Raw genomic sequence first — 11,966 nt, 5'->3', positions numbered from 1 at the left:
GTAACAATTTAATACTCGATGAATTAAATATCCAGACACATATTATGTATTGACTATCCCAATGAACCACATTATCTACTAAGCAATAAGTATGTGGGAGGATAAATTGGTGGATACTTTGGATTGAGTGGTCAGGGTCATTTAAACTGAGATTTATATGACTAGAGGCAGTCAGCCATTTGGAGATGCAGGAAGACCTTTCCATGTAAGTGCAAAGGCCTCAAAATGGGAATGACCTCGGCTTATTAGAGAACCAGAAAGCAGGTGAGTGAGGATGGAGTGGAGGGGCATGGGGCAGAGTGGTAGGGCGTGAGCTTGGAGAGGAATACAAATCATTTAGTACTTTGTAAATCAGGATAAGGAATTTAGATTCAGTACTTAATAATATGCAAAACTACTGTTGCATTTTAAGGGGAAAAATACCCTGGCTGGTGGTGAGTTATGGATTAGAGGAAGGCAAGGGGATATGGGGTGGAAGTTGGGGGAAGGCAAGAAGTCGACTGGAGAAGCTATCCGGGTTTGGGGAGGTAGTAATGGGGATGGAGAAGAGTGGATGGACTGAGGATCAGTTTGAGGATCAGGCTGTGGTAAAAGAAGCCAGGTGGGCAGACTGGTGCGATAAGCCTCTAGGTCTAAGTGGGAAAACAGCTCCTCTCTTACAGAAACTTTCATTTGTATTCAAGATGTAAGGACCCCAACCTCTTAAATACAGTCTCTTCACAAGTCACTGAGGACCAGGCTTACCACTGGCTTCTGATTTCCATAATCAGGAGGCTGCATTTTTTTTTACCCCTTTATTTTATTCTCTTCCTTGGATATTAGAAATGGATAGTGGATTGGAGGGCTTTTGAGGATGGCTGAGTGTGCTCTAAGGAAAGGCTGAGATAATGCACACAGGCACTTTCCTGGGCAGCCTCGAAGTTTAAGAGGGGCGGTAGGAAGACTTAGTGCTTAGTGCTTTGGTGCTAAGGGTCAGGGGTTTTACATGCCTACTCTTTCATTCCATCTCCAGATAACTTTGTGAGGCACATCTTCTTAAATTCTAGTTTTACAAAAGAAACAAGTGATCCCTGGCCAGGTTGCTCAGTGGGTTGGAGTGTTGTCCTGCACACCTAAAGGTTTGGGGTTTGATTCTTGGCCACGTCACATACCCTGTTGCAGGTTTGATCCCTGGTGGGGGGCATATGGGAGGCAAGTAATTGATGTTTCTCTCTCTCTCTCTCTCCCTCCCTCTTCCTTCCTTTCTCTCTAAAATCAATAAGCATATCCTCAGATGTGTATTAAAAAAAAAAGGTGAGGCTCAGAGAAGTTCTTTATTTTGCCTGAAGTCACACAACTTGTGAGTGTGGAGACAGGACTGGAACCAGAGTCTGGCTCTCAGCACTCGCCACACCAACCCTGAATCACGGCTAGTCTGTTTCTCCTCTTTTCTCATTGTTACCGCACAGCTTCCATTGAAGAAGCCATCCTGGGGAAGGCTACAATTTCTCTTTCTTGTGTGTACTATGTTTGCCTCTCCTATCCCACGGCGTGCCTAGTAATGTGCTCAGTGAACATGCCTGCCTGAAGTCAACACCCGCTTCTTGCGGCCACATATGGGGCTGGGGCGAGTCAAGGCTGGGCTGGTGAGGTGGACTGGGCTGCTGCCGCTGCTGCTAGGAGATGGGTGGGGGGGATACTGTTTTGCCTATGCCTTACCTAAAAGGCATTTTCCATTTCCTAGCCCTCCTGCTCCGCATCCCTCACCTCTAACCCCTCTACTTCAGCTCAGACCCCTCGGGGAGCGTCCTTTACTGCGGGGCTGACAACATTTAGGGGCGCAGGGTACCTGGCCTCCGTGCTCTTGCCCATCTGTGCACAGAGCCTCGTTCCCCAGGAGCCTGGAGCCCAGCGGGCATTGACGTCAAGCGGTAGCGGATCGCTGCCTACAGACGGTTGACCTGGACCCTCCTCCACACCCCCTTCCTTCCTTGCCCCCTCCCTCTTCCCTGCACCCGGGCTCTGGCTGGGTATAAAAGGCGGGAGCGCGGGGTGCCTCAGCAGCGCCGAGTTTCAGCACCATGGAGAGCCCCCGCTTTCGGCTGCTGCCCCTCCTGGGTGCCGCCCTACTGTTGCTGCTACCTCTGCTGGGCGCCCGTGCCCAGGAGGACACCGAGCTCCAGCCCCGAGCCCTGGACATCTACTCTGCCGTGGAGGATGCCTCCCATGAGAAGGAGCTGGTCGGTATCCCCCACGCCCCAGACTCCCCTGGGCTGCCGCGCAGTCCCTTTCTTTGTACCTCCTCTCTTCCCTCCTTCCCACCCCCATTCCTGAAGTCAGGCAGAGCCCGGGGAGATGAGCGCAAAGTCAAGACTGTCTCGAGCCCTCGGGCTCTCGGGCAGCCTGTAGAGCAAATCTCTTGTTCCAGCTCCTCTGAGCTACAGGAGCCTCCGCGGCTCTGGGTCCTGCTGTCAGTACCCGGGACGGCTGGCTTAGGTTCCACCCCTGGAGCATCCCAGGGAGGAGTGTGTGTGGTTCTGGGGCTCCTTATAACGCACCTGGGCTGGGCTCGCAGCCAAGGCGGCAACTTCGGGCTCCGGGGGGCGGTGTGTTGCAGATCGAAGCGCTGCAGGAAGTCCTGAAGAAGCTCAAGAATAAACGCATTCCCATCTATGAGAAGAAGTATGGGCAAGTCCCCATGGTAAGGCTTTGGGGGCACCCCCTTCCCGTGTTTTTGCAAGAGAAAATATACCACCTTGAATCTTACACATGCCTTCTCCCTAGGATGTGGCTAAATAATTCAGGAAATGGGTTTGCAGAGTTCTGTGCCCCTCCCCCTTTGTTTCCCCTACCAGCTTTTGCCCTTGTCTCTAAGGATTTCAGAGGATCGAACAGCATGTGCCAGGAGCCAGCTCTTGGCTCTGTGAAAACAGGAACATTCCCTGAAGATGAGCTTTTTCACCTCACCAAGAATTCTCTCAGTTGGAAGACTCCTCAAATCTACTCAGTTCTTGCTCTTCCAGTTTTCCTCTGAAGCACAGTCGGGTTTTGATATAAGTTCTAGGGTCAAAATTCTTAACCAGGGCTTGTCACCTTCCATGGAGAACAAACACACACACATTCTTAAATCTTCCTTCTTGGGATGAGGGGGTGGAAAACAGGGGGCAGGGATTATGAGAAAATATAGATCTCTTGTTTATTTCTTAGATAAAAGGTCTGGCTGATTTTTTTTTTCTTTTGGATGAGCAATGAAAGGACCCAGAAATGTAGACCACCCCCCACCCTCTGCCAAAGGTAGAAGAAAGGAGGAGGGGCTCAATAATTAAATTTTTTTTTTATGTTCTCTCACTGAAATTATAAGCACAAAGCTCTGTAACATTTTAGGCCTGACTGTCCTTAGACCTCTGGGGATGGTGTTGGGTCCATCCGTCTCTCCCAAGAGGCAAAAATTGTGTAGATGGAGAGATGTGCTCTTTGGGCGCCTGGGTTTGCACATGCCGGAGACCACAGGTTGTGCTGTTTGCAGTGTGACGCTGGCGAGAAGTGCGCAGTGAGAAAAGGAGCGAGAATCGGGAAGCTGTGCGACTGTCCCCGAGGAACCTCCTGCAATTCCTTCCTTCTGAAGTGCTTATGAGGCGTCCACCCTGCTCCATCAGTCCCCACCTCCCCTCTCCCCCTCGAAGACCTTCATCCCCTGCGCTGGGCTGTATCAACCACGTTTCCGTTCCCCTCTGAGGACGAAGGGGCTCCTTTCCCGCTGTTTTCAAATCAAAGAACACACTAGATGTTACTTTATGAGGGATAATGCCTTGTATGGTGTTGACATGTGTGCAAAAGTATTCTTTTTCTTATTTTATTTGTCTGACAAACTCTTGTGTATCTATGCGTAAAGTGGGGGAACTTTGCTTTGAAATTGTATTTTCTTATGTGGCATGGCAGGATGTAAATTAGGTCTAGTAAATGTTGGGTAGGTGACATCACAATGTGAAAAATAAATCACCCCGAGCATTTCAAATTGAAGCATGTATGACTTACACATAATAAAGTGTTTTTAATAATTGCACAAAGTGCTTTGTTGTTTCTACATAAGTAATTTTAAATAGGAATGGTTGGATTAATCATGCAGTTGTTTTCAGAGAGAAATATTTCAAAAATAGCACTCTATTGGGAGAACAGCACCTTGACTCCAAGGAGTTTAGTCATTAATTAGAAGTTCGTCACACAAGCTTTTGTACGCTCTGTTTTTCTTGGATTACAGTGGTGTTTGTGTGTGTGTGTGTGTTCGTGTGTGTGTCAGAGAGAGATGAGATGGAGGTGGTTGGAGTTGAGCTGATACGATTTTGTTTATTAAAATGTTTACTTAGATCCCTTAACTTGAGCCAGTGAGACCAATAAAAGATAAATTGTTTTGTGCTTTAACCACATTAAAAGCAATTTGAAAGGGCAGGGCTTTTGTTTTGGCAACTCTGTTATTAGAAAATGTGCGCTGATGAGTGTTTGTCAAAAGGAAAAGCAATAGCTCTAAGGATGTGAGACCCAATCATTCCCATTAGGACATACACAATGTTGGGAAAACTCTCTGTTCAAAAGAAAAATACTTATTTTAGTAAATAGTTTTGAGGGGAACAAATGCAAATTGCTGGGGGCAGATTCAAGTCAAGAAACACAAACATTTTAATGTAAAGTAGCCTTTAAATACTTCTGAGAGCTTACCTTAGGCCACATTTTGGGGGGGGGTTAAGTAGACTAAGTAACATTTAAGAAGTAACGTTGTGAGAGGAGCAGATGCTTACAGCTTCCTAAAGCAAACTCCAGAGGCACCTGCATAACAGGGTTGAAAAGAAAGTCTTTCCCCTGGTTCATGGGGCCAGGGAGCGTGCTGAAAGAAAATATTCTCATACACAGTTGCTACTGTATGTTCTTATTGCTACTAATAGCATGGCTAATTCCCTTGTTAACCTTGAAAGAGAGACAGTATTACCATTTTTCAGAGGAGGCAACAGAGGCCAAGAGAGGTGAGAAAACTTGCTGGAGTCATACAATCCTAAATCACGATTTCAGCTCTAATCCTTCTGACTCCAAAGGTTTGTCTTTCTCTCCATGTCTCTCCAGACGTTTGCACAGGCTGTTTGGACTCCCGAATTTTCCAGAAAACACTTCTTTATTTAATAGAAATTAGCTCACTGGGGTTACCAATGTATTTTGGGGGGGGTCACATATGTGTTTGAATTCCTCAAGGACAGGCTTAGTTGTGATTTAAATGTGTTAATCTTTATTTATTTATTTTTGGAGAGATGGGAAGAGAGGGAGAAAGAGAGAAAGATAAACATCAATGTGTGGTTGCCTCTCACGCACCCCCTACTGGAGGTACAACTTGAGTTGCAACCCAGGCATGTGCCCTGACTGGGAATCGAACTGGCAACCCTTTGGTTCGCAGGCTGGTGCTCACTCCACTGAGCCACACCAGCCAGGGCTAAATGTGTTAATCTTTAAAAACTGTGAAGAGCTATTTAATAGTTTCAGTCTGCTCCTTCTCCAGAAAGCCTTTCAGTTAAAAGCCTAACCATTTTTTTGACTCTTATAATTGTTCTCATTCATGTCAGCCCTAAATAGCAAGGTCAGGAAATTGTACTCACAGGCAAGACCCTCAAGGATACTGCCTAGAACAGCTTCCAGTTTCAGCCTGGAGTGTCTCTCCGAAAGCAAAGAGGCTGGCGGAATTCGTAGTTCAAAGGAAGAAACAAGAACTCAGCTCCAAAACCCTTTCACTTGTTCCCCACACTCCTACTCCTACTGTCATTCTTTCCTGCTTGTTTGATAAGACTAAAGCATACGGACTTACGAGGGACTGGTGACAGGGAATCTGTGGCCTGGGCATGACAAGGCTTTTCCCAAAAGTTTTGTCTAGGGGCCCAGATTTTTAGCTTATGGTGCTAATGACATCCTATAGTAATGATGGCAGCATGTAATCCCACGTGGCTTGTTAGAAGCAACGTTGCCTTCTCATTTTATCCATATTAGAGCTTTTCTTCAAACAGAATGCCTCCGTGTGTTTAATGATTGAAGGTGCCTGTGGTAGAGGACAAGAATGTTAATGATTAAGAAAATTGTAATGATAAAAGTAGTTGCCCATATGTGAACCCCACAGACCATCTGAGACTGGCTGAAAGATCAGGGATCTGAGAGGTGACAAGCAGCTACCTCTAAAGATCTGGGGGACATCATAAGGCTTAGGAATGACATACCTAGGGCAGTAGTCCTCACAGGAGCCTGGAGATGAGTTGTGAACGTTACTAGGGGATTTTTTCTTCCATTATACACAACCATTTCCCATCCCAGAGTAATTACTGATGCTATACTCCTCACCCTATGCCAGAATCTGAAGGGCTGTGAGGGATACACGCTTTACCTGTGTTCCTACACCCCCTCCCAATCCCACTAACAGTGCATCTGAATCTGAGTATTGACAAAGACTTTTTGTTTGGCCAAACTTTAGTCAGTCTCCTAAAGCTTTTTCCAGACACATGTATGCACTCCTTGTAAAATTCAGTTTTAGCAAGAACCCAGCTAAGTCAGTTTATCAAGGACCATCCACCCTCAATATCTGATCGGGTTTCTCATGCACCACTCCCCCCACCCCAGGAGGTATCTGATCACCCTGACCTGCCTTCAGCAAAGATCCTGTTAGGTCAGTCTAGCCAGAATCCTCCCTTACCCCTGATTTTTCCTCTTAGTAACTTTTTATCCATTGACCCCAACCCTACTCCTTGGCTAGAAATTTCTTCTTGCCTATGCTGTATTTGGAATTGAGCTCCACCCTACACTGAGGTCTTTGTCCCTATTGCAATAGTCCTGAATACAATCTGTTTTTAACTTGAACTATTGTCCAGCTCTGTCTTTTCTTTGATAGTTAAAGGAGTGTAGTTATGGGAGCAATTGGGAAGTAAAGCAAATGTGTTCCACCCAAATTGGTTTTGACTTTACTTGAACTACAGGCTTTAACAAAAAAGAATAAAGCTAAAATCACCTCAGTTTCATAAATTTGGATTTTTTAAATGCTAAACAATCTTGTGAATAGCCCTAAGCACTTGGACTTTGAAGAGAATTGCTTTAAAATTATATATAATATTATAATTATATACTTAAACTATAAATGTCTAATATAACATATTTTGCTGTGTATAATGCACACCCATGTTTTTGTGTGCACTAAACACAGGATTACTATATGCACATTATACCCATGGTATGTAATCATTATACCCATGTATAATGACCATCCTTAAAATTAGGACAAAAAAGTGGGCATTATACATGGCAAAAATATGGAATGCAATTTATAGCATATATAATTTTAAAATTATATAATATGTATATGTTTTTAAGTATGTTATATTTTAAGCATACATTATTTGTACTTATGTTATATATATAAATTATATACATTAATTGCTTCCACACACAATATAATTTCTCTCCTTTTGTATTCTCATTTCCCAGTTTGTATTAGTGGTTAGGACCCAGCTGGGGCTTTCTAAGAAGGCACACTCATGTAGTCTTCATGTTTAAAACCTCTGTAAAGATATAACTGGATGCTCTGGCTGGTGTGGCTCATTGGTTTAAGCATTGACCTATGAACCGAAAGGTCTCCAGTTCAATTCCCAGTCAGGACACACACCTGGGTTGCGGGCCAGGTCCCTGGTTGAGGGTGTGTGAGATGCAACCAACTGATGTTTCTTTCCTTCTTCCTCCCTCCCTTTCCATCTCCCTGAAAATAAATAAATAAAATATAAAAAAGAGAGATATAACTTGAGAGTGGTTCTACCTTGGAACATTTATACTAGCACATGCTTTGCAGGGTTCTGAAGTCTTTTTTTAAAAAACAGTAATTAATTACAATGGCTGGGGTGGCTTAGTGGGTTGAGTCCTGGCCTGCAAAAAGAAAGGTTTCGGGTTTGATTCCCAGTCAGGGCACATGCCTAGGCTGCAGGTTGGGTCCCCAGTTGGAGGCATGTGAGAGGCAACTGATCAATTTTTCTCTTGTGCATTGATATTTCTTTCCCTCCTTTCCCCTGTCTCTAAAAATTAAATTCTTTAAAAATTAATAATTAATTAACACTTTATTTTTAATTATATTTTATTGATTATGCTATTAGAGTTGTCCCAGTTTTTCCTCTTTGCCCTTCTCCACCCAGCACTGCCCACTCCCTCAGGCAATCCACCCACCATTGTTCATGTCCATGGGTCTTGTGTAGAAATTCTTTGGCTACTCAATTTTTTTATTCTGCACTTTACATCCCCATGGTTATTCTAAAACTACCAGTTTGTACTTCTTAATTCTCTCACTTATTCACCCATCCTCCCAAGGTCCCCTCCCATCTGACAATCATCAAAACACTCTCTATGTCCATGATTGTATCTCTGTTATTCCTGTTTACTTAGTTTGTTTTTTTTTAGATTCAGTTGTTGATAGGAATGCATTCATTGCCATTTTATTGTTCCTAGTTTTGCTCTTCTCCTTTCTCTCAAATAAGTCCCTTTAACGTTTTATATAATATTAGATTGGTGATGATGAACTCCTTTAGTTTTTTCTTGTCTGGGAAGCTCTTTATCAGCCCTTTGATTCTAAATGAGAGCTTTGCTGGGTAGAGTAATCTTGACTGTAGGTCTCTGCTTTTCATGACTTTGAGTATTTATTACCAACCTCATTTATCCTGCAAAGTTTCTTTTGAAAAATCAACTGGAAGTCTTATGGGAACTTCCCTGTAGGTAACTAACTTCTTTTCTCTTGCTGTCTTTAAGATTCTCTCTTTATTTTAATCTTTGGTGTTTTAATTATGATGTGTCTTGGAGTGGGCCTCTTTGCATCCATCTTGTGTAGGACTCTCTGTGCTTCTTTGACTTGTGTGTCTATTCCCTTCAAAAACTAGGGAAGTTTTCTTTCATTAATTTTTTCAAATAGATATGCAATTACTTGCTCTTTCTGTTCTCCTTCTGGCACCCCTATGAGGCAAATAGTGAACTGCTTGAAGTTGTCCCAGAGGATCCTTACATGATCCTCTTTATTTTTGGATTCTTTTTTCTTCTTGTTTTTCTGACTGCTTGCTTTTTGCTTCCTTATGTTCCAAATCATTGATTTGATTCTTGTCTTAATCCACTTTATTGTTATTTCCCTGTAAATTGTTCTTTATTTCAGTTAGTGTATCCTTTATTTCTGACTGGGTTTTTTAATGCCATTGAAGTCCTCGTTAAGTTCCTTCAGCATCCTTATAATCAGTGTTTTGAACTCTGCATCTGATAAATTGCTATTCTCCAATTTATTTAGTTCTTTTTCTAAAGTTTTGATTTGTTCTTTCATTTGGGCCCTGTTTCTTTGTCTCCTCATTTTGGCAGCCTCCCTGTGTTTGTTTCTATGTACTAGGTGGAGCTGCTATGACTCCCTGTCTTGTTAGGATGACCTAATGTAGTAGGTGTCCTGCAGGGTCCAGTAGCACAGCCTCCTTTATCACCCAAGTTGGGCACTTGAGGTGTGCCTTTCATGTGGGCTGAGTACACCCTCCTCTTGTAGTTGGGCTTTGATTGCTGTAGGTAGATCAATGGGAGGGATTTACCCAGGCCAGTCAGCTGCAAGGATTGGTTGTGACCACTGACCACCAACATCTGTCCTCTGTGGAGGATCACCTGTGCAGGGACAGAGTAGTGGTTTTCCAGTGTGGTCTGTAGCTGTCCACTGGGTTTGATGGCCCTGGGCTTTCCCAGGTGGTGCAGGCCAAGGTCAGCCCTCACCTTTATTCTGCCTGGGGGCACCCTGCATGAGCTAAAAAGTAATCTGCAGATGGCTGTTACTTGTGTGGGGCTTGGAGGTTCCCAGACAAAGCCACGCTGTGAACCTAGGCTGGCTGCTGCTAGTGCAGGGCCTAGGGCCACTTAACAAGAGGTACAGGGGCTGGGGTTTCCTTGAGGCTAGCTGTTGCTTGTTTGAGAGAATTTAGGAAGTTGTGAAGAATAAGCCAAGAACAGCAATTCATATGGAAGAGCCACTGTTAACAACTTAGGTGAGCCCATAATTTGGGTGGATGGAGCCTCAGGGAATCACCAGGGTGCAGAAAACAGTGTTAGCTAGTTTATGGCATCTCAGATATGGCACCCACCTGCCAGCTACCTGGCGCTATTGGGGAGAATTCAGAAAATGAACAATGGCCTCTGCCCACCTTTCTGTCTGTGAGAAAACTGTCCCCTAGCTCTCAATTTGATGTGTAATACTTCAGTTTATCCCCACATGCCACTGGTGCCTTTCAAGCTGCTACCCTGGTGCTGATGCTCAGAGGGAGTGAGTCTGAGTAAGTCTGTGTGTGCGTTCTATAAGAGAACCTGCTTGGGAATTCAGCAGTTTCTTCCACTGACTCAATCATGCTGGTTTTTGCAGCCAGAAATTATGGGGGTTTATCTTCCTGGCACTGTAGCTGTGGGGTGGGAGGCCTGGTGTGTGGCTGGGACCCCTTGCTCCTGAGATATCCCTTCTGGATTTTTATCCACCACACATAGATGTGGGACCTGCTCTTTAAGTGTCTCTGCCCCTCTTGCCAGTTTGGATGGATGTGTTTTTAGTTCTGTAGTTGTCAGACTTCCATTCAACTCGATTTCTGATGGTTCTGAGTGATGGTTGTTCTATATATATTTAGTTGTAATTTTGATGTGGTTGTGCAAGGAGGCAAATCATGTTTACCTACATCCCCATCTTGACTGGAAGTCCAGTATATTTTAAAATCCACACTTTGGATGTCTATGTCTCAACTTATGTCTCACCTGAGGTGTTGAGTGTTTACAGTCCCCTACTTTTTTAAGTTCTGTTGTCCTTCATGATTTATAGTGTCTATATTAAGGGTCTGAAGTAGTTGGGTTTTGTCAGTTTTATTAGGACTTTGTTATGATTCTCACTTCAGCACTCCTAGGAGTGTCAACACTGTAGGAGTGTCCAAACATTAGGCATCTCTGGGCCACCCTGAAAGAAGGCGAGTTGTCTTGGGTCATACATTAAATACATTGTGACATGTAATCACAAGAAAATCTCACAGTGTTTCAAGTAAATTTATGATTTTGTGTTGGACCACATTCATAGCCATCTTGAGCTGCCTGTAGGCTGTGGGCCATGGTTTGGACACCCCTGCTACGGCTTCCTAAACCTAGCTTATAAATTGTCTTAATTTTGGGATTGGTCACAGAATTTTAGAATTGAAAGGAAACTTCGGCGTTACTTAATAAACCTCATTTTATAAACATGGAAGCAGAAGCCCTAAAGGCACTGAATTGTCCAATTTTAATGGTAACCAAATAAAAATTCAGGTAAGCAAGTCAATATATATTAGTAAGTTGTAGGACATTGATCTAACCAAATACCTCTTAAAGAGAGCACTGTCTTATTTTGGAAGAATGATTTGAGAAGTATTTGGGGGAGAAATAAACCCTTCTTCATTGTGTTATATTAATCTTTCTATCTCTTGATAGTCTATATTAAAATTGATTTCATTTTGACTTAAATCATCTAAGACTTGTCATTTGGTGGCCAAAAAATATAAAGCAATTCTGAGTTATGTCCAAAGGAGGAATTTATTATAAGGCTATTAGAGGGCAGGAAATAGAGGTGAAGGAAAGGAACTGGATACCCAAAGCCAGTAGGAATCTTTTCCTCTCTCTTTTTTTCTCGACATCATTCCTTCTCTTACTTTCTCACCCACATGTGTGCTCTCTCTTTCTCTCCTCTTCTCTCCTTTTCATTCTCTATCTCCTCCTCCTTCTCTCTCCCTCTTCTACCCTTCTCCCTCCATATTGCTTTGTGTAGGTTTATCTAGGTTCCAGTAGTGGAATTGCTGGGTTGTATAGTGTGCTTATATTTAACTTTACTAGATATTATCAGGTTGCTCTTCCAAATGGAAGTGCCAATTTATATTCCCACCAGTAGTATACAAGACTTCCCATTGTTTCACAAC

General features: G+C 43.5%; 1 protein-coding gene across 1 annotated transcript; it reads left to right on the top strand.

Annotated features, from left to right (window-relative positions):
- Window positions 1–2,034: 2,034 nt before the first annotated feature.
- CARTPT (CART prepropeptide) lies at window positions 2,035–4,034 on the top strand. The gene is made up of 3 exons (XM_045848215.1): window positions 2,035–2,219; window positions 2,597–2,680; window positions 3,506–4,034. The coding sequence occupies exons 1-3, from the start codon at window positions 2,061–2,063 to the stop codon at window positions 3,611–3,613; spliced, it is 351 nt and encodes a 116-aa protein (XP_045704171.1). The 5' UTR covers window positions 2,035–2,060; the 3' UTR covers window positions 3,614–4,034.
- The last annotated feature ends 7,932 nt before the right edge of the window (window positions 4,035–11,966 follow it).

The sequence above is a fragment of the Phyllostomus hastatus genome, unplaced genomic scaffold (genome assembly GCF_019186645.2).
Source record: "Phyllostomus hastatus isolate PE091 unplaced genomic scaffold, TTU_PhHast_1.1 phas_contig_58, whole genome shotgun sequence".
Taxonomy (NCBI): Eukaryota; Metazoa; Chordata; class Mammalia; order Chiroptera; family Phyllostomidae; genus Phyllostomus; species Phyllostomus hastatus.
This window is presented reverse-complemented; position numbering and strand designations above follow the sequence as displayed.

Bases quoted from the DNA above. Each gene is read 5' to 3' on its own strand.
- CARTPT (XM_045848215.1), top strand. From the start codon at position 2,061: ATGGAGAGCCCCCGCTTTCGGCTGCTGCCCCTCCTGGGTGCCGCCCTA. The intron at 2,220-2,596 runs GTCGGTATCCCC...GGTGTGTTGCAG, and splicing joins CCTCCCATGAGAAGGAGCTG to ATCGAAGCGCTGCAGGAAGT. The intron at 2,681-3,505 runs GTAAGGCTTTGG...TGCTGTTTGCAG, and splicing joins AGTATGGGCAAGTCCCCATG to TGTGACGCTGGCGAGAAGTG.